This window comes from Propithecus coquereli, unplaced genomic scaffold, assembly GCF_000956105.1.
Source record: "Propithecus coquereli isolate 6110/MARCELLA unplaced genomic scaffold, Pcoq_1.0 Scaffold1, whole genome shotgun sequence".
Classification (NCBI taxonomy): domain Eukaryota; kingdom Metazoa; phylum Chordata; class Mammalia; order Primates; family Indriidae; genus Propithecus; species Propithecus coquereli.
This window is the reverse complement of record NW_012133857.1, coordinates 7,223,509-7,250,676: the sequence shown is the minus strand read 5'-3', so window position 1 is coordinate 7,250,676 and position 27,168 is coordinate 7,223,509. Positions and strand designations below refer to the sequence as shown.

Below are 27,168 nucleotides of genomic sequence, written 5' to 3'. Positions count from 1 at the left end.
ACCCCAAAACTGTGAGTGGCTCAGTTCCTCAAATTGAGCTGCAAGTCTTCTGTACTATGCAGAACTTTCCATTAGAGAATGGCTACGTTAAATGTACCATGCTTTCTCAAATACACATATTCCCACACTGGCGGGCACACACAGTCACGGAGGGCGCCAGGTGCAGGCCTCCACTCCCCCCACCTCCGACCCCCGCTGGAGTAGACAGGATTGCTGAGAGAAGAGCATGGCCAAGCATGCTGGACAAGGCTCAGGCCATTCTAACACCACCTTGCCCCTGGGAAAAACTCACCTCTCAAAGCTTAAGAATTCCTAAGTGTCAAGCAGGCTTACTCTAAATGGCTGTCTTGCCCTGAAAGGTCTCTTTCAGGATGAGTGCTTTGGCTCATCTCCCCCTCAGTATTCGATTCAGCCTGTGCCTTTCCTCATTCATGCAGCGTTCCCTGCATCCATCTGTCCATCGGTTTATAGTCTACGCGGCCTCATGGTTCCATGTCCGTAAGAGCACCTCACTCATTTGTACCAGTTTGGTAGAAAGGATAGTTTGAACCAGTTCATTCAAAAAAGGCCTGAAAACCCACTAGAGGTCTTTAGATCTTTTACCAGGGGCGCCTGGGACAGCTCCATACTCAGAAGAGCAGGGCAGGGAACATTGGCTTTGTAATCAGACAGACCCTGGGTGACCACCGGCACATGAGTGCTCTTGGGCAAACGAGCTAATCTCTCTAATCTTCCATTTACCCATCTGTACGTGACTAGGATTAGACGGCTGTACATGGGAAGCGCCCAGCACAGGGCCAGGCTTGTAACAGACCTGAGTGTCAGTCTCTGGATCTTGGGGCTGCCCCTGGTCCCTGCTCCCAATGCCTGACACCTGCTCTTAGGAAGAGCCACAGAAGAGGGTTTGCCCAGCAGGTGGGAGAGAGTACCAGCCTTGGGGCAAGCAGGCTAAACAGGAGTGCAGAGTCAAGGAGGGAGGCCTGGTGCCTCGGCAAGAGGGTAGCTGCTTCTGGGAAAGCAGAAACGGAGTCCACACCTCTACCTGGTGCCCTCTCCACTAGGAGGTACTGGGGAAGGTACCAGATAATTCCAGCCAGGACAAACAGAGCAGGTGGGCACTGCCTGCCAAGGGGTCTGAGTGGTGTGGATTTTGGAGGCAGGGCTGCACCGGGCTCTCTGGCAGACCCATCGCCTAGAAGCCATACAGTCCATTGGTCTAGTAATGACAGAGACCTGAGTTTATATCTTCAATTTGCGAGTTACTAGCTGTGTACACATGAGGCTATTATTTTGGTTGTGGTCCTCAGTGTTCTCATCTATAAAACAGGGATAATACCCACTTTTGTAGAGCTGCTATGAGGCCCAACAGCTGTCGTGTATGTTGGGATGTATGCACACACAGAACTCAGTCCATAGCATGGACTTTGTATTGGCCCATACCCAAGCCATTCCAAAGAGACGTCTGACTAGCAAAAGAAATAATTTTAAGGTACAAACGCCACCATCTTCAGTGGACTATCGGAGCCAAACCTACTTCCTTTTGGTTTACAAGTAAAACCCTCTCAGGTCCCAAGAGAATAAGCCCGCAGTCAGAATGAAAGGGGTAAAGGGCATCAGAGTCACTGAAGCATATTTCTCACCCCCAAATTACACGGTACAGGTTGGTCATGTGGATTCTGATCTGAAGGATGGGCATGGGGGTGGGTCTCTTATAGTAAACAACCGAGGGCTCTTAAAAAATACTCAGCGGAAGCATGGACCACATCACAGAGAAGCAGAGGCAGACCTTGCTTCGAGAGCAAGCTCATCTCTAGAACAAACTGACGAAGCTTCTCTGCTGGTGAGTCATTTGTCTTCTCTTTAATATTTGAAAGAAGACAGGGAGTCTAACCCCATGTATTGTTGGGGTTGTCAGGTTCCCGCGTGCAGCAGGGCACGATGCAAAATATCCAAGCGAGAGGGCCTAACTGCTCTTCTTTTTTTTTTTCTTTCTTTTTTTTTTTTTTTTTTTCTTTCTTTTTTTTTTTTTTGAGACAGAGTCTCTCTGTTGCCTGGCTAGAGTGCTGTGGTGTCATTGTAGCTCACTGCAACCTCCAACTACTGCACTCAAGCGATCCTCCTGCCTAGCCTCCCAAGTAGCTGGGACTACAGGTGTGCATCATGATGCCTAGCTAATTTTTTCTATTTTTTAGTAGAGATGGGGTCTCGCTTTTGCTCAGGCTGGTCTTGAACTCCTGACCTCAAGCAATCCTCCCGTCTCGGCCTCCAGAGTACTAGGATTACAGGCATGAGCCACCGCACCCAGCCTCAACTGCTCTTGATTCAAATCTATCACTGACATTTGCTGCTGTGAGAGTTAAATTAGAGAAATGTGAAAACTGCTGAACATGAATTTGGGGCACACAGTAAGTGTTTATAAGGTGATGGTCCTGCTAGCAGTGGCATAATCAGGCATACCCAGGGAGATAGGGAGAGTCTAGTCATTGTATTTATTCACTGAACAATCTCTGTTTTCATTTCTTTTGCATTTTATAAGGCAAACTATTATTGCAGATTATCATCTACATTTTTTTCAATAAAATCAATATGCTACTACAGAAACTTTGTAAACTATAGAAAAACATAAAGGAAGAGAGGAAATAAGTCACCCATAACTCCAACAACCAGAGGCCAAGTGCTGATAAAATTTGGTCATTTTTCTATATTTTTAAAAATAAAGTCAAAATCTTATAGTTTATCATGGATGCTTAAACAAGGGTCCACAGAATATGTGGCAGAGGGCTTCAAGGGGCTCATGAACCCCCAGAATTGTAGGCCTCTGTGTATGTGTACATTCTATCTGAGAAAAGGTCTGAAGTTTTTATGAGACTCTCAAAGGAGTTTATAACTTAAAAAGGTTAAGAATCACAGTGAATTTTATATCCTTTTTGCCATTTATTGTAATAGTAATTAGCTAATACTTATTTTGCTTATTTACTTTGTGTTACACTGTTCTGAGCAATTTAAATGTATTGCATTTTCCAAAATCATTAAAAGTGCTTCCTAAATATTTCAGTCATATTCCATTTTATGTCTGAATTATAATTTGCTTCATTATTTATTATCAGACTTTTACAATATTTCCAAAGTTGTATGTATTACCTTTTTAATTGTCAGAAATCAACATAGAATTTTGATTATAAAAGATAAAGAAATGAATGTTTTTAACCTTTTCTAGAAGGGAAAGTAATTTTTGATACTCTATCTGCACAGAATTGTCCAGTCCCAATCTGCTAACATAATACTAAAGTTTACCAATTATTACAAATCAACGTGCACAGATCCTCCGAGGAAACATGCAATGCCAGCATAAGGGTCCAGCAGAAGCTGGAATAGGAGGATAACAAAAAAGGCAAGAGTAAGTCAAGCAATAACAGAGAGCTGTATGTTATTCAAGCAAAGCTGAGCCTCCTGTTTCGTATTTTAAATGATGAAAAAAAATGTTTTTGTCCCCATGTGAAGGGATAACATACACATCATCACCTGACCTACTTAATCTAACACCCCAGAAAGCCTGTGGGGCAGGAGGCCTACTGGCTGACCTATCACCCTTAGAGACCTAACATTTGTGTTTAAGGGGTAGGGACTATTTATTGAGTAGTCTTACCCCAAAGGCAAGACCCTTCCTTTCTGGAGAGAAGGGTGCTTTGGCCCCAGGAAAGACCGAGGCAGGCAGTGGCACCAGGGCTGAGTCTAGCTAGAACTCAACATCTAGGGACGAAGTGTTTCTGTATGGATTAGGAGAGATGACCTTACCTTTTGTATGCCCTTGTCTGGCCAGGCAATATTCTGACTTTGCTAAACCTTGTAGAGATTCTGTCCAAACACCTGCTCTTCTTAAAACATCTTGAGGTCTGTTGGGATATGGCCCCCGGCCACTGAAACGAGCTGCTACGTGTTGAATATCCACAGGTCAGTGGCAAGGATAGGGCTGGCACTCTTGGGCTAATGCTGCAGCTGCCCCTGCTCCTGTGCTTCAGGTTACATCACCCCATGTCCTCTCTGTGGTCCTCTGCAGGGTCACAGGGCAGAGGGACAGGCAGAGAAAAGTGACATCTTGAAGGGCTGAAGTGCTGAGCAAAAAAGGCAGTCATTTGGTCTTTGCTACAAGCCTCACTGCATCTGCCACCCCGTTTCAATCGGGTCTTCCATTTATTAAAGGAAGCCCCTAATTCCTAAACTGCTAATCACAGAAGCTAAGGCAATGTCTCCTTCTGGGAAAATCTACCTTTTAAGAGACTCCTGAAGACCAAGAAGTCTTCGGGAAATGAGGCACTGATGGTGGAATGTCATAAACTGTGCCAGATGACAAAGGGCAAAGTGTGGATGGGACGGGAGAACTGCCCAGTTCCCTTCCGTGAAGCTCGCTCAGCCACAGTGCTGGGCAGCATGGGCTTGTCTATGCCTTGCTTCCCCATCAGTTGCCTTTTTAAACCTATGCAGTTGAGGGGAAGAAAAGGCAGGAAGGACTTACCGCCCAGGCAGAGAAGTCCTTGTCATCCCCCAAACACCATGGTCTCCAGGAGTCTCCTTGACAGTAGGGCCTCCGGAAGGGGTGCCTGCTTTAGCTTTCACAATTTAACAGACAAGGCTGAGGATGGGTGGGCAATTGCAGTCAGGTATGATGGGATGAAGACAGGCCCTCCCCACTAATGAGCAGTGCTGTTCTTCCACAAGCCACTTGCCCATTTGACCACAGGGTGACTTCTGCTTTCAAAATAATTGAGCGCAGGATTTTATGGAATATGTATGGCGGTCAGTTAGGAGTTGTCGCCCAGATAGGTGAGATCCTGAAAATTTTAGGGCTAACAAAGAGTCCCTTATCCTGTCTGAGAAATTTCCCCTCAGAAGTGGCTAGCTTCAGTATAGTGGACCTAAATCCAGTGGGTGGGTTTAGGAGATGGGTATTTTCCCCCACATGTGGTCAATGGGACAGTGGGAAGACGGGGAGTGTCGCCCTCAGCCCCACATATGATTCTTGGGTTTTGACTACAGGTGTTCATCAGAACAGACACCATGGAGGAGTATGACGACTATGAAGACCCTGGGTTCTTCAATAGTTCCAGTGACAGCAGGCAGGAGCATAAACACTACCTGCAGTTCAGCAAGATCTTTCTGCCCTGCACGTACGTGGTGGTGTTCGTCTGTGGTCTGGTGGGGAACTCCCTGGTGCTGGTCATATCCATCTTGTACCAGAAGCTGAAGAACCTGACAGACGTGTTCCTGGTGAACCTGCCCCTGGCTGACCTGGTGTTCGTCTGCACTCTGCCCTTCTGGGCTTATGCAAGCATCCACGAGTGGGTCTTTGGCAACGTCATGTGCAAGACCCTACTAGGCATCTACACTATGAACTTCTACACATCCATGCTCATCCTCACCTGTATTACTGTGGATCGTTTCATTGCAGTGGTTCAGGCCACCAAGACTTACAACCAGCAGGCCAAGAGGATGATCAGGGGCAAGGTCATCTGCTTGCTCATCTGGGTGATCTCCCTGCTGGTTTCCTTGCCCCAGGTCATCTATGGCAATGTCCTCTATCTTGACAAGCTCATCTGTGATTACCACGATGAGGAGATTTCCACTGTAGTTCTCACCACCCAGATGACACTGGGGTTCTTCCTGCCACTGCTTGCCATGATTGTCTGCTACTCAGTTATAATCAAGACCCTCCTTCATGCTCGAGGTTTCCGGAAGCACAGATCTCTAAAGATCATCTTCCTGGTGGTGGCTGTGTTCCTGCTGACTCAGACGCCCTTCAACCTCGTGAAGCTCATCCGCAGCACAAGCTGGGAGTACCACGCCATGACCAGCTTTCATTATGCCATCACAGTGACGGAGGCCATCGCATACCTGCGGGCCTGCCTTAACCCTGTGCTATATGCCTTTGTTGGCCTGAAGTTTCGGAAGAACTTCTGGAAACTTGTGAAGGACATTGGCTGCCTCCCTTACCTTGGGGTCTCACATCAATGGAAGTCTTCTGAGGACAATTCCAAGACTTATTCTGCCTCCAACAATGTGGAGGCCACCAGCATGTTCCACTTGTAGGCCTTGCCGGGGCTTGGAGAAGCTGCTCTGGAATTTACAGGAGCACGGCTGTGTCCTCTGGATACGACGAGGAAGGCTTTGTTTATAGCTTATGCATTCTCCTGGAGAAGTAATCAAATGCTCTGGCTGGTTCCGAACGCTGCTTCTCATACACGAACATAATCTGTTCTTTTCTAGAACATCCATGCCTAAAGCTCAAAGGAAGGTCTAAAATTTTTAAGGGCTTGATGAAACCAAGGGGCTAATGTATGACTCTTAAGATTTCAGGTTCTCCTTTACTGGACATGGAGCTGAAGGTTGAAGAAGAAGTGAGCAAACAAAGCTGTTGACGGTTGCTGGGGTCCCAAGTACAGAGGACTCTTCTGACTACTGGGCAAGCAGTGGAGACGAGGGCAGCCATGAGCACAGGTGCCGGCCTACATGGCTCAGACTCAACCAGCAGGCACCCAACAAGAATAAGAGCAGGCTCTGCCTCGCCTTGGCATTTGACTGTTGTGTAGGTTGATGTTCTCTTTGATTCATCCTGAAAGGACTAGTACCGGGGACTATAAATGGGCCAGAGCAAATTAGAGTAGGCTGAGAATTCCAGTGGTCCATGGAATGCTTGAAAAACGTGCAAAATAAATACACAAAGAGTGCGATGTACACCATCCGGGGGATGGACACGCTTGAAGCTTGGACTTGGAGGGGGAGGGGGGGCAAGGGCAACATATGTAACCTAAACATCTGTACCCCCATAATATGCTGAAATTAAAAAAAAAATGTGCAGAATAGAGTTTGAGACCATAATGAATCTAAGCAGCATTTTTGAAGTGGACTCTTGTTGGCTTTGCTCATTTAAAAATGGAATTATCTAATGCCTGCCACATACACGTATATACATGTGTATACACATAGATTGACACACATACATATATATTATATAGCATGTAAGTTTCACAACTAATAAATAAAACTTTTTAAAAGTCTCCAAACTATTTTTACCCTTAGGCACATTTTACTTTAATGTGGTATGCCTGGAATATACCAAAAATGGTTACTTCTGGGCTCAGAGCACAGGAAATATGTTAAAATTGTAAACTTTTAGGACAGTGGTCTATAAAGGAAATGGAATATATCAGTAATAACAACCCTGTTCTTTCACTGTGGCTTCTAACCTTCTGCCCAAAGTGTGTTCAGCTTCTATAATATGGTCACAGGATGAGGTAGTTTTAAATGTCACGCTTTTATGCATATCTATTAGATCCTGGCAATCTGTTCAAAAGGCTTAAAGATATTTTTTGGGCTTATGCATCTCAAAATCACTCACCAAAATATGGAGAACCAATTGACAACAGCTAAGTAGAATGCAGACAGGCAAGCCAGAACTGGCTTTACAGTGTGGCTTTGGGGGCTGGACAGACTAGAGTCAAATCCCTGCCACTCATCGATTATTAAGACCTTGGGCAAATCTCTTAGCCTCTGAGCAGCCTCTGTTTCCTTCCTTTTTGGGGAAACATGGATCATAACAGTACCATCTCTCAGGGTTGGTGTGATATTGCAGACAAAACACTTGGCACGGTTTGCATTTTGGGGTAAAAAAGGTCCAAAAATAGCATAAGTTATTATTTTTTACAAGACTAGTGACACAAAATGGAAGCCCTCTGTGTCAGCCCTGTGGGTTGGCGAGGCGAGGGAGGGTTTGCATCATGCCTTCCAGAGGTGTGTGGCATGCCACATGCACGCTGGTGAGCTGAGCACAGGCCAGGCCTTGCGGGGCGCCCCCCACAGGTTCCTACCTACTGTTTCATAAACCGCCTAAACGCACCCATGAGGAGAGTTTCTTTACTGTACTCAGGCCAACAGACCCCCAGTGTTTCCTCAAACAACAAAATCTGCCCTTTTCAGGGTGAAGAGGATGATGTTTATCTTCTTTTAATTGGTTGCTAAAGGGGAGTTTCTGTCATCACCCCTTTGTGGATTCATCTTAATGTGGAGCACTTCTGACAGAAGGGCCACCAGTCCCTGGCTTCCTGGCCGCGTACCAGGCCAAGAGACAGAGGCCTAAGTGGGAAGGAAGACGTAAAGAGTCAGGAGACAGGGGCCCTGTGGCATCTCCACAAGTCCCCATGGAGGGAAGGGATGATGGGAAGGGTGGGGTGATGGGAATGCAGGGCTCCGGGCTCACTCCGACAGTGCTCAGTGACCGCTCCACCACCGTACGCCCCTGGGCGAGTGACGCAGCCTCCCCAAGCCCTGGTTCACCACCTACACCAGTGGCTCACGATGGCTCTCCCTCCTGGGGTGCTTGCGAGGCACGGACAGTGCACTCCAAGGGCTGCGCTCAGGGCCTGCCTGGCCACAGCAACAGAGGGGAGCTGCTCAGACCACCAGGCTTCCACCGACCACGTGGCTGCCCCCTCCCGCACCGCCCTGTGAATAGGTTCTGCGCTGGCCCTTCTGCAGCTTAGGCAATCTCTGTCTGCCTGGCCCTAGGAACAGCACAGCAGTGGAATCCTCCTTCCGCTTCCCTGCTTCCTCAGCCACGCACTGGCCCCACACTCTCTGGGCCCTTACCTCTGCTCTTTGAAGTGGATACCATCTTCCCAACCCCTCCCCTGGGTCTAGTCGTGCTTGGCAATAAGCACTAGTGCAGCACATGCCGGAGACAGGCAGGGGCCTTCACATCGTGACCTAATGCCACCCATAGCCCAGGCAGCAGAAGGAACTACAGGCACAGGCTCTACTCCACAGAGGAGGAGACTGGGCCCAGGTGTGGGACAGAGCCAGCTCCTGACCTCAGACCCACTCTTCTCACCCCTACTCGGCTCTTCCCTCCACTCACACACCCCAGCACATGGCGTCAGAGGCCGGGGCACATGGGAGGACTTGGGGAAGGGAGGTCAGGCTGGGAATGGACCCTGCTTGAGTCTGGAGTGCCCTGGTGTGGCCTCTGGGTTGGAGTGGTAAAGAATGTGTTCCCCTCCCCCACCAAGTTCCCAATACCTGGCGGTGGTCGTGGTGCTTATGAGCGCAGCCCCATTTAGAGGCATGGCAGAGACCACAGATGGCCACATCATCTGAGACGTGGTGACTGCAGGATGACACTGGTTCCAGGGGCCACCTGGGAGCTAGAAGGCCAGGTGTTCTCAGTGAGCACACTGGAATGAGGAGATGGTGCCATAGGAGAGAAAAGCCTGAAGCTGCCCCTAATGGAGGGTGGAGCAGAGCCAAGAGCATGGGGCCCAGGAGTGGTCAGGGTGGTCACTCTGGCTTTCTCCTCCAAGGGGGTCTCAAGACAGCACCCGCTTCCAGCTGCCCAGTCCTTCTTGGTCCATGGTAACTAATGCTATTTTTTAGGAGGCCTGGCCTTGTCATCCCCATTTTTCAAATGAAAAAACCAGTTCAGAGAAAGTAATACCTGCCAAAGCTCACGCAACAGAGATAGGGCTACAACTCCAGTAAACAGCCTCTTTCTCTGCCTCCAAACACTGGCAACTGAGACGGTTAATGTAGCTGACAAGCCGCAGGGTACCTGCCAATTCTGTACTCATCTGCAAGTGGAGATTCTGGGCTAACCCAAGCACAAGTGGCTTTCTAACCTCAACCATTATCACCATATCCTGTTCTCACTTCGTTTCTGAGATAGCAGGCACTGAACCTCCTGGTAGGTGACGACAGATCCACCACAGCTCCCCTGGAGCACCCTGGCCATGAAGCCCCGGGTCTGAAGCAATTACTGGAAAGATGCTCTGTGGGTTCAGGGACAGTCTCTGTAGGCAAGTATAAGGTCACTTTGTGTCATCCAGGTGTCTGAAGCAATTTTCCTTGGAGAAGACGACTGGTCTACGCAGTGCAAGGTACTGGCATGCAGCAGGGGACAAGCAAGGCTCAGCCCTGACACTGCGACTCGGGGTCGAACACCATGAAAACAACACAACTCCACAAAAGCCTCCCCAGCTATCAGGCACTGGGTTCAGTGCTTCACACACAGGGTTTTCATCTAATCTTCCTGACAACCCTAGGGGGTGGGGAACTGAGATCAGGGGGTGCCCTACCCTGAGCTGCGGAGCTGGAAGGTGGCAGACCGGGGATCTGACCAGGCGTGTCTGATGCTGGAGCTCAAGCTCTTCACTGCCAAACAGTCTGTTTGTCTGGTAGCCAGTGGGGGAGGCCAGGCCTCGAGGAGGCCATGATGGGGGGAGGCTGTGCAGAGGCCAAGGCAGCCAAAGCCCAGCACCCCTGCCCCACCTCCCAGCCTGACTCATCAGCTGACAAGAGCTTGGCTCCTTCTCTGCCTGCCACCTCAGTCCTGAGAACAGCCGGATGCCTGGGCAGTGGAGAAGGCTGAGGGTGGGCCTGGCTGAGTGAGGGAGAGGTGTGCATGTCTGGAGGGCTCTGAAGATTATCATCTTTACCCAGAGGTGAGGGGCTGTGCCATTCTAGCTTTGAGCCACACACAGGGCACCACTGGGAGGTCACTTAAGGGGTCCACAGCATCCTGCCAAGTCTCCCTGCCAGGCTGGACTCTGGGACCTCTTTCTGTCCCATCTCTGCCAGGAGGGCAAGGGCAACAACTTCCTTAGCCCTGGGAATGTGTATGTGTGTGGAGGGTGAACTTGGTGGCAGGGGAGAGGGGCAGATTTTTGATGGGCAAATGGGACACGGGGAGGAGAGAGTGGAACTCTTCCAAATCAATCTCAAGCCAGCGGACTGGAGGGAGGAGTTCTGGGTCCAAAGCCTAGTTGTGACACTTATAATAACATGACAAGTTATCTGGCCTCCTGAGGCTCACCTTCTTTCCCTGTAAAATGGGATAATAACCCCTCCTCCTTGAAGGGCTGGCGCGGGGACTAAGCGAGGTCGTGTGTAAGAGCGGCTGGTACAGCGAAGGTGTTCAGCACAGTCACTTTCAACAACGCCAAGCAGCCTTATTCTCCCCATGGATTTGGACTTAAACAGTGTTTAATTCCTCCTGGATCACTTCTTACCGTGGATTCGCTTATTTTTTTTTCTCTAAGTTTCTTGCCAGGGGTCCTTATCCAGATCCAGGGATCTAGAACTCCCATACTTTCTCAGACTCTTGGTGTTGTTGATTGATCTTAAACTCAGGAAGAAAAAGAATATAAGAAAAGCTGCCGGTGATGCTTAGGCTTATCACTAGCTAACGCACAAAAAAGCATCCGACGATGCAGCTTTTAACTGACTTGAGAAGGTGGCTCTTCACCCAAACAGATGAAACGCAGGGATTACAGGTTCCCATCGGTCAGTCCCAGATCTGCCTTAGAGCCCTCGGGCCAGCACGCTGGCAGTTTCCTTTCCCTGGAACAGTTCCTAATTTCCCAAGGCCAAAAACACACGTATTTGTCAGTAGTCAGAATGCCTTCTGCTTTTGTTCCTACTGGGAAAGGGGAAGGTGGGGGTGAGGAGAGAGGGAGCTGCAGGATGGTCACATTCTCATGCAGGCTACAGGAGGCGGCGAGACACTTTCAAACCAAAGGCTTCCCCTCAGACCCCTGGCTCCTGGTCCTGCTCACCTGGCCACCTACCCATCTGGCTTGCCAGGGGATGAAGGTAGAGTGTGGCTCACTGCTAATGGAACCGAACATGGCCTGAGGACCACTGGGCCATGGGGTCGGGGAGAACACTGAAGGCTTACACGGTCCGGGAAGGCTTCAGAGGGGGGCATTCCAGGAAGGAAAGGAAAGGCACCAAAGTCCCAGAAGCAGCAGTGAGTAGAGAGGGACTGTCCTGGGTTCGGTGATCAGGTTGGCTTTGTCCACAAGGCTACAACATGGTGAGTTCAGTCACTCTCTAGTCAAGGAGCACAGGTTGTGGGACACACTTAAGCCTAAAAGTTCTTGCACTTACAGTCTTATGAAGATTAAATACACCCCGATCCTACCCCCAATTCAGCAGACATCCTGAATGATCAATCTGACAGACCAATCCTAGCCTTCCCCTGAGTTCTGGGCAGGAAGAGATGGCTGGAGATCTCAGCGTGAGTTAGCTAGAGCATCACAAAAAGTCCAAACTAGAGGGAAAGTAGGTCAAGAAACATCTGGGATCTGGGAGCCTCGCACATTCTTTCTCGAGCTTCTAAACAGCCAGTGCTTTGCTGTAGAAACTGCATTAAAGCCAGACGTCAGGGGCTGAGAAACCACCAAGCCATGACCTTCCCCCATGGGTCTCATGGCATAAACCCTTGACATTTTAATATGATGGCACTTTGTGCAATTTAGTTCATATTTTAAAGAACTAGCCCTTGTAAAACTCTCCTTATAAACTTTGTTGGAAAATAGCTACACTAGAAAAATGAGAGGGCAAGGGGAATAAGTACTAAAGGACATCCTTGTGGCTGATGTTTTTGTCCCCCTGAAGCCTGCCCCGGCCGTGCAAGCTGCAGCGTTCTCACAGCCGTCAGGAAGGTTCGGTGGATGCAGGTCACTGATTAGGAGCAGCATCAGATACTGGTGATAGGGCAAAGTGCAGGTTAGGTGGGTGGAAAGTCCCTTGGGTGCCACAGGGTAAGGGTAACAGACCTGCCTATATTTTTATTGCTGTTAGAACTTAAGGACTTTGGGTGGGTTTATCTGCAGCTAAAGGGACTTCTGAGAGGACACATCTACCCGACACAACTGCAATTAAATCTAACCTTCCTTTCTCATGGCATTGTTACCAAGCCTGATTAGTGTTTGCAAAAGATGAACTGAACTTGCCATGTTGTAGCCTCGTGGACAAAGCCAATCCGATCACTGACCCCAATCCGATCACTGACCCCAATCCGATCACTGACCCCAAGACAGCCCCTACTCATTGCTACTTCTGGGACTTTGGTTTCTTTCCTTTCCTTCCTGGAATGCTCCCCTCTGAAGCCTTCCCGGACTGTGTAAGCCTGCAGTGTTCTCCCTAACCCCGTGGCCCAGGGGTCCCCAGGGCATGTTCAGTTCCATTAGCCGTGAGCCACACTCTGCCTTCATTCCCAGTAAGGTGAGCAGGGCCCGGAGCCTGGGGGCTGGTGAGCAACATGTCGCTCTGAGCAATAGCCAAGGACAGCACAGCAAGGGTTGCTGAACTGTCCCTCCAGCCCCCAAATTCACATGCTGGAGGCCTAACCCCCAGTACCTCAGACTGTCACTGTGTTTGGAGACAAGGCCTTTAAAAAGGTGATTAAGTTAGAATGAGGTCGTGAGGCTGGGCCCTAATCCAACCTGCCTGGTGTCTTTATAAGAAGAGGAGACGAGGAGGCGCAGAGAGACACAGGTGCACACGCACACGGGACGGCCACGTGGAGCGGCAGCGAAAGGGTGGACGTCTGCTGGCCAAGGAGCGAGGCCTCTGAAGAAACCAGCCCTGCTGCCACTTGGATCCTGGACTTCCAGCAACAGGATTGTGAGGGCATACACTTCTGTTACCCTGTTACTACGCCACCCGTTCTGTGGTATTTTCTTATGACACCTCAACAAACTAATGCAGTTGCCTGAGCCAAGAAAGGCCTTAATGGAGACACCGAAATCAGGGGGCCACCGACACTTCCCAGGAACCCGCTGACAGGCTCAGCACTGACACCTACCCAAGTGCTGGCGCTCGTCCTGTTCCGAGCACTGTTCTGAGGCACCTTCCCTTAGGCGAAGACAGCCAATCCTGCTTCCAAAGTCTCACTTTCCTGGTCCTTTATAAGAAAGCACAGGGGCCAGGCATGCAACAAACACTCAGGAAATGGAGATGACATTCTACTCACTGTTCAGCCACATTTGGGTCAAGAGAATCAGTTTCAGTGGGTGTTTCAGGCAAGGAGGAGCCGGATTCCTGTATCTGGCACAACTCCTCGTCTGTGATGATATCAAACACAGCATCATCCGGTGGCCTGCAGTCTGTGTTTGCTCCTGGGCAGCAGAGGCAGATCGGGAGAGAAAACACACACACCATCATGCACAGCATGGGGAAGGCCCTGGGGAAAGGAAGGGAGTGCAGCTATGCAGAACGAGCCTCTGGGACACACTTTAAATGGTCACTCACTGACAGCTATTCAGTCTGGACGTGAGACAGTACTTATTTATGACACTTTGAAAGCAGGAGTCTATCTGACCTGCATTTCCCGCCAGTCCATTGGTGGCTGGGAAAGAACCTCCCTCTGCTCAAGGAGTTGCACCAGGGGCCTTGTGTCCGACTTTCCAGGACATTTGGTAGGAAGGTCACTGTAGGAATGCCCACCCAGCCACAGGTACTCTCCAGTATATGTCATGAAAAATGTAAGAGCAGTTCTGAGGGGGGAAGAAAAGGAGAAAAAAAAGAAGAAGAAGAAGAAAAAAAAGCACTAGAAGACAGGAAATGTCAAAAATCAAAACAAGTGACCTCAGCCCTCTGGCATGGTGCCATTCTCTGTTGTTGCTAGGACACCCACCAGTCAATCAGGGCAAGAAAAGCCCTGGGCTAGCATGTGAGCTGGAAGTTACCAGCTAGCCCTGCCACATGACTACTGGGACAGGCTCTGTCTTAGAAGGAACGTTCCTCCTCTTATCTCAAGTCTGCAAAATGGAGAGCTTAAGGCATAGGCTGAAAAATGGGACCAAGGATTGGTTTCTTTCCATAGACCCGGCCACACTCCTGAACCTGCCTTCTAAGGCTGGCAGAGGGAAGGGAAAGAAGGCAACAGGGATCCAAAATGATGTCCACTGAGATCAGATATAAATAAATGGAAAGTTATACCATGTTGTGGATTGAAAGAGTCAATTTTATTAATATTAAGATGGCGATTCTCTCCAAACTGATCTAGAGATTCAATGCAATCCCACTTAAAATATCACCAGAATTTTTTTGTAGAAATTGACAAACTGATTCTAAAATTTATATTGAAAAGGACCTAGAATAGCTAATACTTTGATAAAGGACAAAACTGTAGGACTCACTCTACCTGATTTTAAGATGCTTTATAAAACTATGGTAACTACAGCAGTGCAGTATTGGTAAAAGAACAGACATACAGATAAATGGAACAGAATAGGAAGTCCAGATATAGACTCACACATATAAGGTCAATTGATTTTTGACAAAGGTGCAAAGGCAATTCTATGGAAATAAGAATAGACTTTCAATCAATGGTGTTGAGACCAGACAACCATATAAAAAAAATGCATGTCTTCTCATCCTTTGCACCCTACACAAAGATTAACTCAAATGGATCACAGACCTAAATGTATAACCTAAAGCTATGAAACCTCTAGGAGAAAACAAGAGACAATCTTTGAGTCCTTGGGTTAAGATATGACACCAAAAAAAAGAAAAAAACTCATCCATAGAATAAAAAATGGACAAATTGGACTTCATCAAAATTATAAACTTCTGCTCTTTGAAAGACACTTTTGCTCTTTGAAAGGAAATAAAAAGACAAACTATAGACTGGGAGAAATACTTGTAAACATATATCTGATAAAGAACTTGCATCGAAAATATATAAGGGATGCTCAAAATTCAAAAATTAAAAATAAAATTGAAAAATGGACAGAAGATTTAAAGAAGGTATACTAATGCTGTGCAAAGTACAGCCCCCATCCTAAGCAGTTCCTAGTACCTGGTAAAATCATGGGCCCCGCCAACCTCCTTGGTGATCCACTTAAAAAAAAAGAGGAATTATCAGTATTTCTAAAGGCTGGTTGGCTTGCATCCAGGCAGAGGCCAAGGAGGAGTTCACAGGTCCAAGTGCAGATGGCAGTGAGGCTGAAGCAGAGACGAGACCCACTTCTGCCTGTGCCATCTCGGCTTTGCCTCCCTGTGCTCTACATCCAAAGTCCAATGCCCCAGAGGGCAGCCTGGGCTGGTCTGTTAGGGTGTGCTTGAAGCAGAGCAGCAGGAACCAAAGTCTGCTTCCTTTAACTGGGCTGAGTGAGGACACAAAGGAGCATACAGTCTCCTTGGCCAAGAAGAAAGTGAGGGTGAAGGATGTGAAGGGTTCCAGATACAACTCCTGGCCTTGGGTTATGCTGGGAGAGAGAGCGGATACCAGGGCTAAATCTCTGGTAGATGGCATTTTCCAAAGTGTGGGGTGTATTTTCCAAAGTGTGGGGTGTATTTCACTGGTGATATGTGTGTTAAGAGGTACACACACCTCACGTTAAATCACACTGAATCACAACAGAAGAAAGTTATTCCGTTTTCAATTCTCTTTCAATCATAATTACATCAAAAAGAAAGCCTCAAATTGGTGACAATATATTTTTAGCACCTCTTTAGTATCTCAGCTTAGAAAACATTGAGTTAAGCTTGTTAGAGCTGACTAGCCACAACAGGGAGGGGTGGCACCTAGAGAACACAGTAGGCAGTAGCAGAAGCCTGACCTTGGCCTCCTGTGGGCTGGGGTCCAGTGTGGGCTGGTGACACTGTGGGGCTGGGCTCTCCCTGGCTAGTGGCTGAGCCAGTGCTATCAGGGGAGCCACGGCCTTCACTGAGCTTCCGGAAACAGGCTCGGCAGCAGCGCTCCTTCTTGTTACTGTGCTTTGTCATGACATAGTTGTTGCAGCAGTAGTAACAGAAGATGCGGCCACATATCCTGGGAACGAAACAAGCCCAGGCTATTAGGATGATGCACTGTGATTTCATGTGATCTGCTCAGCACCAGGACTGGGCTCTGTGTTGGGCTCTGGAAGCCACGTGGCTCTCATTAGACCTGGCTCTGCCCCCACTTTACAGAGTGGCCATAGTCCATTTCATAAGATTCCTGTAAGAACACCTCGGTAAGCTCAGTGGGAGAGTTTATTTAGGGTCCTGGGAGGCAGGGAGAGAAAGTATATGGCTAAGCCCACCTTCCCTGGCACCAAGCTGTAGGTGTGCATCCCACATCTCAGGGGCTATGGCTCTAAGAGACACAGATCCTCACAGGCTGTGCTGATCATTGCCAGCTGCCCCTGCCCAGCCTGGGACTCACATTTACCCATCCTTCTCTGTGCCCTCCAAGGGTCTTTGCACCCGTAGCACTGCCTGTCCTTTTCTAGTGAAGCTTCGGGTCCAGCTCTTGGGTTCCAGTAATGCCATTCCCTTCCAGTCTCCATAGGCTGAGGAATGGCTGAAGAGTTGCTGGTCTCTGGGTACGGTATATCCCTGTGCGTCCCCTTAACTCTGCCCACACCTCCGTATTTAACTCTTAATACGGCATATCCCTGTGGGTCCCCTTACCTCTGCCCACACCTCTGTATTTAACTACTTTCAGGGAGCCCTGAGTGTCCTCCTAGGACCCCAGCTAATACACTCTCCTCATCTGGTTCCCTTAGAGCCAAAAAGCAACGTGCTAGTCCTAGACAGTCAACCATGGTACCAACACCTATCCCAGCGTGCTCATTTCAGAGCCACTTGCTCTGGTCCTGAGTCCTGCCAAGGTTTCAGTGTTGGCCTGCGAGCTGCCTGCTGACCTGCAGTGGTGCCGTCGCACCATCCAGCTGAACTCCCGCTTGCAGTCCAGGCAGTGGTTTGCTTCGGTGTCCCCAACCCACCTCTCCTCAGCACTAAGCTTCTGTTGGAATTCCAGAGCATCTGACTTCTGCCAGAGAGCATCCTTGTCCCTGGGACAAAACCACATTAGAAAAAAAAAGAAAGAAAAAAAGAATCTGTGAAAACAATAGAATTATCTCTGTTTCATTTTAAAAAATTGCTATCAAATTTCCTAAATCAAAAGACAATTCACTTTTACTTTGGAAATGCGCCCATAGAAGTCTCTGTCAACTGCAAAGAGCTGCCAGCGCTGACAGGGCCACACACCACCCAGGCATCTGAACACGGTGCCGATGACCACTGGGAGTTTGAGCTAAAGTGTGCTGCCATGTTGCCAGTCTGTGTGTGGTAAGCCAAGGACCATGACCGTACTTTCTACCCAGATCTTAATGTGCTCGGGCCCTTTATATTTTTACGGTTTGTTCAAGTAACAACTAACTAATCACTGCAGAAGACAAAGATTTCCCAATCCCAAAATCTGATCAGATGTTAACCTCTTCTGCTCCTCAGAGAGATGGTAAAGTCACTCCAGGAAGCCAGACTGGAAGAAGTGTGAGTCTTTTCAGAAAGGTCTGGCAGTGTCCAAATGTGCCTGACGCACCAGGGGGATGTGTAGAGTGGCTTCCCCATGGCTGCTAATGAGCACGTCCTGGGCTGATGTTCTCTGACACAGAAAGTTCATTCTTTCCTGTATGGAACCCCAGACATCATGCAGAGGGTTAATGTGGCCCAGCTGCACCTCAGCCACTGGTGACGTGACATCAGAGCCACTCCGGTCCTGAAAGAGACTGGCTCCATCACCAGCCAAGAACTCCTAATAAACCACAGACCCTTTTTCTTAAATAAAAAAGCTTGAACATGGAATCGATTGGCTTTTTCAAGGACACTTAAAATTGTCAGGAAGCAGAAAGACTCATTCTCTGGATCAGCCTCATTCTCCCAGCTGGTCCATAGCACCTGACCTTTCTGTTCCCATGAGGCCAGGTGCCCACGCCCTGAGAATGTGGAAATATTGTCAGTAGTTGGGCTTTTCCATCACACCCCTCAGAAAGACGTCTAGGCTCAGAGCTTAGAACTCTGAGTTCTAAGTCTGTATATTGATGACATGTGGGCAGGGTTTTTAAACTTTCAAATTAATTATAATGTTAATATCAACATTTTGCAACTCCTAATGAATTAGTATATCTTAGCATTCCTGATCCACGGCTGCTAACATCACAAAGGGAGGGCTAATCAGATCTTACGTGCCTCTGGAAGGAAAGACCCCAAACTATAAACCAATTCTATGAAGTGTTCTTGCCAAAAGTTTGAACTTGAGTCTGAGCAAGCTGCTAGCAGAGCAATGGTTCTCAACTCCGGCTCCCTGGTGCCTGGGTCTCACTCCCAGCAATTCTGATTCAGTTGGTCTGGGTAGGGCCTGGACATGGGCATTTTTTTAATAGTTCCCCTAGTGATTCTAATGTGCACCTGGGGTTGAGAACCACTGTTCTAACTATCAACTCACAGGAAATGCACGGGATGGACTAACATGTTAAATGACACCATGGGGATGTAATCAGCAAAACCCAGGTAGTAGGAAACTCAACCAGATGAATGAACTGGCTTCTTCAAAAGTAAATTACAAAGAAAATAAAATGAGTTAGGGAGATGATGGGGAAACGTGAGACTGTAAGAGACACAACGCTAATTGCAATGTATGGATCTAATTAAGATCCCAATTAGAACAAACCATGAAGAAATTATAAGGCAATTGGAAAATTTGAAACTGACTACATACTTCATGGTATTAAGGAATTGTAGTTCATTTTTTAGAGTGTGGTAATGATATTGTGGTTGTTTAACATGAAGAGTCCTTGTCTTGGAGAGGCACAGACAGAAATATTTATGGATAAAATGACATTATGTCTGGAATTTACTTCAAAATAATGCAGGGAGGTGGATGAACAGATGGGACTACAGATGAAAAGAGACTGGCCCTGAGCTGAGCACTGTTGTACCCGTGGCTGCATTACATGATTCTATTTTTGTATATCTGGAAATTTCCATAAGCGAATGTTTTTTTAAAAAGTTTTGAATGACTTGCCAACATTTCACACAAAAGTCCAGGATTCCACCTTCCTTTGAGAAGTAAGGTGGTCTGGCAGCTCTGGGCCCAGTGCTGATGTGGCAACGAGCAGCAGGGGCAGAGCCCAGCTGTGTCCCCCAGTCCCTGGCCCACTTCCCATTTACATCTGCTGCCTGGTCCCTGAAGGCACTGAGTTTGGGACCTTGGATACTGGGGAAAGTGGGGGGGAGGAGAAGGAGAAAAGGGCTCCATGAGAGGGGCAAGAGCATGGGAAATTCCCTGAGCGTCCTTTCAAGGACAGTCGTGTTTCTTTAATGAAAAACCAAGCCATGGAGAGAAGCCCCAGCTCTGGTCTGGCTGGCACTCACCTGAGCAGCTCTATCAGCCGCTCCTCGAGGTACTTCTTGGTTCTGTTCAGATCATCCAGGTCAGCAAGCATCTTCTCGTCACTCTTCTCCCGGTTTGTCACCTCCTCACAGAGTTTGTTGTAATACTCTTGGATTTTCACTGTGGCTTTTTCAAGCTCCTTCTGGGTCCTGGCGAGGAGTGGTAAGTTTTCTTGATCAGCCATGACTTCCAGCTTCCCTGGTGGGCCTCTATCTAAGGAGGGGAGCTGCCGTCCTCATAGTGGGGGAGCCCCTCGGCATTATCTGCTCACAGGTTATGCAATTCCCTAGGCTTTGAGACTCCCCTCACACAACCCCACACAAGGGGGCATCCTGGGGGGGCAGGTTGACCCCACATTGCTAGAGGCATCCCAGGTGAGTTAAACTCTGTGCCCCTTGGTTCTTGGACAGGGACTGAGGCTGTGAGAGGAAGTTGATGGGCAAGGCTCACAGGCTGGTGATGGGGAGAAGGAGGAGCGGGGGAGTGGGAGAAGAAAGGAGTCAAGACAGGAAGGACAGAGGTATGGCTTTCTGGGGGTGGCCACAGAGAGGAGCACCTGTCTTCCATGTGCCTTTGGGACTCTACACGTAGGGCATAATGCTGGGCCCACAGCAGGCACACCATCTGCATCTGCACCGAGAGCTGTTCTATCTGACAGATCCCCGAGGACCAAGGAATTCTGTTTGGGGCTCTGTGGGATGTCTCAGTCTGCTGCAAGGGGGCTGGGTAAACCTCACCACCTCCTCAACCTTGCCCACTCCACTCTCAGCTCAGCTGCCCCCTAAAATAGTGGTTTTCTAAGAATGGCCCTGCATGACATAGTAAAAGCCCCATTATGCAGAAGCCTTGCAGAGAGACAGATTAATTTATACCGAATGTAGCCCTTCTATGTCCCATATAAAGTTGTCAGAAGGTTGTTTACTAGACCCTGTCCACCAAAACGATCTCATGGGCATGCATGCACATACACACTAACACTGAATAAAATAAAATCCAATCGTGGTCAAATGGATTGTGCAACTTTGAGCAGCTAAAACAAATGCTCTGAGACCTTACAAATAGCCACTGTTATAGCATTTATTTAATGTCCCCAACCCAGGAGGTGAACACGACCTGGCAGCCAGGGCCCTACAGAATCCAAACACTGGAAGGGTCAGATGAGAAGAATTATATGAGTCCAGGTTATTGAATGTCAAACATACTCTGAGATCTCCTGCTGAGCCTTCTGTACTTGGTAGGAAGAAGTAAGGGGTGAGTAGAATCAAGTTAAAGTCGTGGGATGCCTGTCTTTGCTGGTGGCACATGTGCAGTTTGATTCCAGCAACCGCTCCTCCTTGCTAAACCTGTTTTAACCAGGTCCTGGCTGGACTAGCTGGGCCCCATCACCACATGGTGTCCCCAAGCCACAGGACAGCACTGTAGGGACCATACTTCTAGACATGATGAAAGGGGTGACAGCATCATCTGCTCTCTGCGACACAGCACCAGACAGTCTGCACAAAGACGGGCTGATCCTGATCCTCGGCACACTCACTCTCCTCGTCTATGAAATGGGGATAAATAATACCTTCCTCATAGGACTGTTGGGAGGGTTAAATGGGTAAATTTATGCAAAGTATTTAAAACAGTGCCTGCCACATTTTAAGCATTATTTAAATATATGCTGTTATTGTTATCATTATTATTATGACCTAATTTTTAATTTAGGTTTTCCAAAGCATGCAGTTACTCAACTGAAGTGTGTCCTGCCAGAGACAAGAAAACTGAATTAAGAGAAAGGTGCTTCCGTCATCTATAGGTTGTGATCGGCAGATAGCCAGGTTGTCTGTGGTATGTTTCCGGCATAAGCACTTTCTGGGTTTGCGGTTTTTCTTGCAAAAGGACTTCCTAAAGTTAATATGAGTGGCTGACTTTCTAAATGACTGCACCGAACACCCCTTCCCTGAAGACTACCGCTGGCCGCGTGGGTGGACTGTGTGACTAACCTTTCCAGGTCTTCCCGCAGTGCGGCCCCCTCTGTGTCCTTCCTCAGCATGGTGGCCTGGCACTCTGCAAGATGGTTGCTGGTGCAGCTCAGCTTCTCTTCCATGTCAGCCTGGGCGGCCTGGCACAGGACATCAGAGAGAAGACACTCAGCTTGCAGAAGCCCATGCGCGATACCATAAAGTGACTGGTGTGCCATTTGCCCCATCTGGCTGGGTCACTTCTAAATGGAGGGCTATTTTCTTTCAAGTTTGAGAGGTCAAGAGCCTCTGCTCTATACTTGTGGGGCCTCAGCTGCAACTGATTCTGAAAGTTGGCAGGTGGCATGTATAGGAATCCCCATGGTGATGCTGGAGGTTGGGAGGCAGGGGATAGGGGTCACTTGAGCAAGTCACTACTGTGAAGACTGTGGGACCAGAGCTTCCCCTGATCCTCTCAGTTTGGAATCACTGGCTAGAGGACGTTTACAGAAAGGGCCAAGGAGGACAACTTATTTCCTTTCTGTACTTGGCAGCTCCAGCCAGTTGTCCAGGGAATGGAGGGGGTCATGGTACAAATTCAGGTTGTCTACAAAGGTGAAATGAGGACAGCTCCAGCTTGGGAACTGGGAGCCTTGCAGGGAGCACTCTTAAATGTTCCAGTAAAAACCACACCAGAGGCCCTCTCCCTGACAGGTGCACACGCTGGCTGGGGCCTACCTTCAGTTTCCCCACAGCCCCCTCTGCGGCCTCCAGCTGCCGGCTCTGCTCCTCAAGCCGGCCCCTGAGGCTTGTGCACTCTTCGCCGGAAGTCTGGAGAGGACAAGAAGACGATCATAAAACTGAGTCCTTGCTGTGAAACTCCCTCAGTCCCATCACCTAAATGGAAAAAAACAAGCTCTCTCTTCAACAAGCTTTGGGCTTTATTGGTAACAAAATACTTTCAAGCTTACTAAGAAGAGACTTAGTTTGGTCCCTAAACTTAGAATTTAATTTCTACAAAGGAGAAAGTGGCCCTGAGCCCATGGAGTTTCACAGGGCAGGGTGGCACTGGGTCGGGAGGTATGTTGGTGGCAGCACGGTGGAGCTGCCTCAGAGACCTTGAAGCAGACAGAACAGTGACAAGTGCTGGAAATCAAGCCCCAAGCCATCCCGCTGGCAACCTCACTCTCAACTATTCTTAATCCCTCACCTTTGTGCACTATCAGAGGCATGTGGCATCTGCTGATCTCACAAACTTGTCTGTCCCTAGGGCCTTGTAAAAATGAATTGAGTCAGTTCCTATGCTGCTATCAGGATAGCACCTGAGGGGGTTGGTTATTCACTCATCAGGAACCCAGAGACGGGACTCCAGGCTGGCACTCTGCAATGGCTCTGGAGGCTAAGGAGGGCCCTCAAACTCCCACGCCCAAAGGGGCTGGGCGAGTACATAAACGAGCATAAGGGAAAACCCAGAGGATACTTCCCTCCTTTAAAGTGGGCAGCCACCACTGAGCTCCTGCTGACTGCTGCCACATGGGGATGAGGATTTTAGATCTTCTGAGTTCAAAAGAAGCTCCTGAAGTGAATTTGTAAACATCCTGCTCTTTCAATGTTGGTTACTAATTTTAGAAATTTCTGTGTGTAATGGCCTTGACTTCTGGGCTAAGGCATCACTCTCCAATGCTACTCCTAACATTCCCACAGAGAGAAAGATGCTACTGTGAGCTGTGACAGCAGGATGGAACCATGGGGTGTTCGCCTCACCCTTGAGTACGTTCTCTGGTCCTCAGCTGCCTCTTGGCTAAATGGGTATCCTCCCATGGACCCACCAGGCCCCACGGAGATGAACAGAGCCCGGATAGTTAAAGCTGGGATTACCTTAAGTCTGCTCTGGTAGTCCATGATCTCAGCACTCAGCTGGAACTTGAGGGTGTCGAGCTCCTGGTGTGCAGCCTCCTGGAGGCTCTGAGCCCGCTGCTCGGCCTGGGCCAGCTGGGCCTGCAGGCCAGGCAGCAAACTGGCTGCTTTCTCAGCTGCCTCCAGCTTCTCCTGCAAGCTCTCCTTCTCTTGCTGCAGCCCTGCCACTTGGCGTTCTAGGCCCTCTCGCTCCCTTGAGGCCACCTCTTTGGAGTTCCGGAGCTCCTGGGCAACACAGGCCAATGCCCCCTCCACCTGCTCCTTCTCTGCAGTCAGTGCGCAGACCTGGATGCCGAGCTCGGCTGTGTCTGTGTTGGCCCGGTGCAGCTGCTCCTGCAGCTCAGCGTGCTCCAGCTGGGCTTCCTTGGAGCTACACTTTGCCTGGGACAGCTCCACCCGCAGGGCCCACAGCTCCTCCTCCCTTTGCTGGGCCTCACTGGCCCTCTCCTCCTGCAGCACCCCTTCACGCTCTGAGCACTGCAGCAGCTCCTGGACATGGGCCCTGTTGAGGGCTTCATTCTGCTCCTTCAGCTGCTGCACGAGGGTCTTATGCTCCCTCAGGACTTCCTCAGCCACGCTCAGCTGGCTCTGTACCTTGTCCTTGTCATCCAGGGCTGCCCAGAGCTTGGTCTGGAGGTCCGCCACCTCAGCCTGCAGCCGTCGGGCCTCCCCTTGATGGACTTCCAGCTGCGCCTGAGACAGGGCCTGCTGGGATGCCAGCTCATGGGTTGCATCATCTTGGTGGGGGGCAAGCCCCTGCTGGCCTTTTTCTGCTGTGAGGGCCTCAATCGGCTGGGTCTGCTGGTGGCACTGGTTCTCAAGAGTCTTGAGCTCCCTGTGCCGGGCCTCTGCCAGCTGCCGGCACTGCTGCACCTCCTCCCGCAGCTGCCGGCACTCGTCCTCCTTGCTCTGCAGGGCGGCCTCCTTCTCTGCCATCTGGGTTCTCATGGTTTCCTTGGCCTTCCTGATAGCCAGCAGGCTTGCCTCCATGTGTTCCCCCAAGTTCCGGATGCTGGCCTGCTCAGCTTCTAGGGAGGCCAGGGAGCCCTGGATGGCTGCCTCTCGCTGCTGCAGTGTCTGGTAATCAGCCTGCAGGGCCTGCAGCTTGCCCTCCAGGAGTTGGTTGCGCCCAAGCACCTCCTGCAGCTCCTTCTCCAGCTCCTTGTTGGCCTGCCGGAGCTCCTCCTCCTGGTTGCACCCTTGCACCTTGGTATTGTCCATCTGTTCCTCCTGCAGGTCCTTCTCCTCCTCCTCTGGCTTCTTGCAGGCCTGTTGCAGCACGGAGTTCAGAGGGACCAGAGCCTCATTCTTCTCATCCACCACGGGCAGCTCTGGGCCTGGCTGCCCAGCAAGCTGCTCCAGCATCCCCACCTTCTGGCTCAGGTGGTCTTTGTCCTGTATAAGCTGCTTCTTCTGCTCCTCCAGGTCACTCACATGCTGGCTCACCTGTGCCAGCTGGGTCTCCAGGAACTGCAGCTGCCGGGTCAGAGACCTGGCCTCCTGTTCCAGCAGCTCTTTCTCCTCCTGCTGCTGCTGTTCCTCCCGCCTCACCTCCGCTAGCTCCTTCTCCAGGGAGCTCAAGTGGGCCAGTGACTCCTGTAGCTGTTGCCGGAGCTGGGCTGCCTCCTGCCCTTTCCCAGATAGCTCTTCCCGGAGTGGGGCCATCTCTTTTACCAGGCACTCCAGGCTGGCCTGGGCCTCTGCCTTTAGCTGTAGCTCCTTGGCCAGATGCTCCAGTTGGGCACTCTGCTGTCTGTTGAGCTCCTGGACCTTGGTGTTCTCCTTTTCTAGGGCTCGAAGCTTCTCCCCCAGCTCTTGGATCTCCAGGGCTGAGTCACTGGGAATGGGTTCTTGCTGCCCCTTTGTGTCTGGTGCCATATCTGCCTTCTGCTCAGCCATGGCCAGCCAGTCTGGGATATTGGCTAAATGCTGGTTCTTCCTGCCCAGTGTGTCCCGTGTGGCCTCAAGCTCCTGCGCCAGGGGCTGCAGCATGGACTCCAGCCGCTGTAGGGCGGCATGGTAGTCCTCCTTCTTCTCTGCTGCACCCAGCTCCAGGGCCTGCAGGCATGCCTGCAGCTCCTTCACCATGTTCTGGGTGGCCTGGGTGACCTCCCACTGCTTCTGGAGCTCAGCTGCCATGCAAGTGAGGCTAATGCTGTCTTCTGCTGGGGCGCATCCTCTCTCTCTCTCCATCTGCAGTTGCTCCCTCTGCATGCTGACAGCTGCCCTCAGCTCCTGGTTCTCTCTGTCCAGCTGCTGCACGCGCTCCTGCAGCTGCTTCTCCCGCACCTCCAGCTGGTCCAGCTCCACCCGCATCTCGTCAAAGCCCTCCAGTGCCTCGTTGTTCAGGGGACTGTTCAGGTCAAAGTTGGAGGCCATCTCCTGAGTCTGGGGAGGAAAAACACAAAAGTCAAGTGGCTCTGGGATGAAGCTACATGGCTACTCAGAAAAGCTTAGAGTTTAATGAGAGTAAAAGTAAATATACAGGCATTGCCTTTCCTAAGGTTATTCTAAAGAGCTATTCAAAGGGCCAGAACCCCTTTGCTCAAAGTGTCTGCCACAAGGAGGTCAGCAGCACATTCCAAAGCCACATGTGTGAGCTCCATGAGATGCGGACTTACATTTCCCATATGGCCTCCTTGAGCTTTATTAACTTCATGGCTCTTAGATAAATTCAGTCATGTTTAAACTGTTGTTCACCCATTATACCATATCTACAACTCCTGCTATGATTAAACCACAAAATGGGGTAAAAGATTAGCCTATTTTTTACTCCTAATGCTCCTTATATTGATCATTTTAATTTTTTTATTGCTGCTCAATTTCCACAAGACCATATACAGCTGTGACACATCCACATTTCTAAAAATATTAACAAACTGCTCCGACCTACTAACATTTACTGAGCCCTTGCATACGTTAAGCCCTTAAGCACTGTCCATGCACTTCCTCATTTACACACTAGAATGATTTTTATTATCCCCATCTTATGGATGAGAGAGCTGAAGCTTCCAGAGATTAAGTAATTTCTCCTTGGTCACGGTTGGTAGGTGACAGAGTCAGGAATTGACTCTGTTGCTTTTAACCACAGTGCTAAGAGACTGCTTCTTTTAAAATACCTTAAAATCTTTTAAAAGAATTTTAACAGGGCCTAAATTCCATGTTGTTGGAAAAACCTAGCCTCTAGAAAATAGTGGACCTAACTGAGGGGTATACTGCTCCGACTGGAACAACACAGTATCTGAGAACACCACCCTCAGCTACAAGGGGCAAAGACACACCCTAGTCAACACTAACGCAAGGAAACTCCAG

The 27,168-nt window shown here is 49.4% G+C and overlaps 2 protein-coding genes across 3 annotated transcripts in view; one reads left to right on the top strand and one right to left on the bottom strand.

The window, feature by feature from the left end:
- FYCO1 (FYVE and coiled-coil domain containing 1) overlaps positions 1–27,168 on the bottom strand; it is a 77,826-nt gene that overhangs the window by 21,481 nt on the left and 29,177 nt on the right. For both annotated transcript variants that reach the window (XM_012637993.1, XM_012638002.1), the window contains 7 exons: positions 23,818–26,244; positions 22,678–22,770; positions 21,982–22,100; positions 19,978–20,145; positions 17,466–17,615; positions 16,398–16,609; positions 13,805–13,949 (listed from right to left, as the gene is read on the bottom strand). In XM_012637993.1, the coding sequence (XP_012493447.1) occupies positions 13,805–13,949; positions 16,398–16,609; positions 17,466–17,615; positions 19,978–20,145; positions 21,982–22,100; positions 22,678–22,770; positions 23,818–26,244 (3,314 nt within the window). The remainder of the gene's footprint in view (positions 1–13,804; positions 13,950–16,397; positions 16,610–17,465; positions 17,616–19,977; positions 20,146–21,981; positions 22,101–22,677; positions 22,771–23,817; positions 26,245–27,168) is intronic.
- Positions 1,786–6,749, top strand: CXCR6 (chemokine (C-X-C motif) receptor 6). Its single transcript, XM_012638026.1, has 2 exons — positions 1,786–1,840; positions 5,035–6,749. Exon 2 carries the CDS (start codon positions 5,056–5,058, stop codon positions 6,082–6,084), a length of 1,029 nt encoding a protein of 342 aa, XP_012493480.1. The 5' UTR covers positions 1,786–1,840; positions 5,035–5,055; the 3' UTR covers positions 6,085–6,749.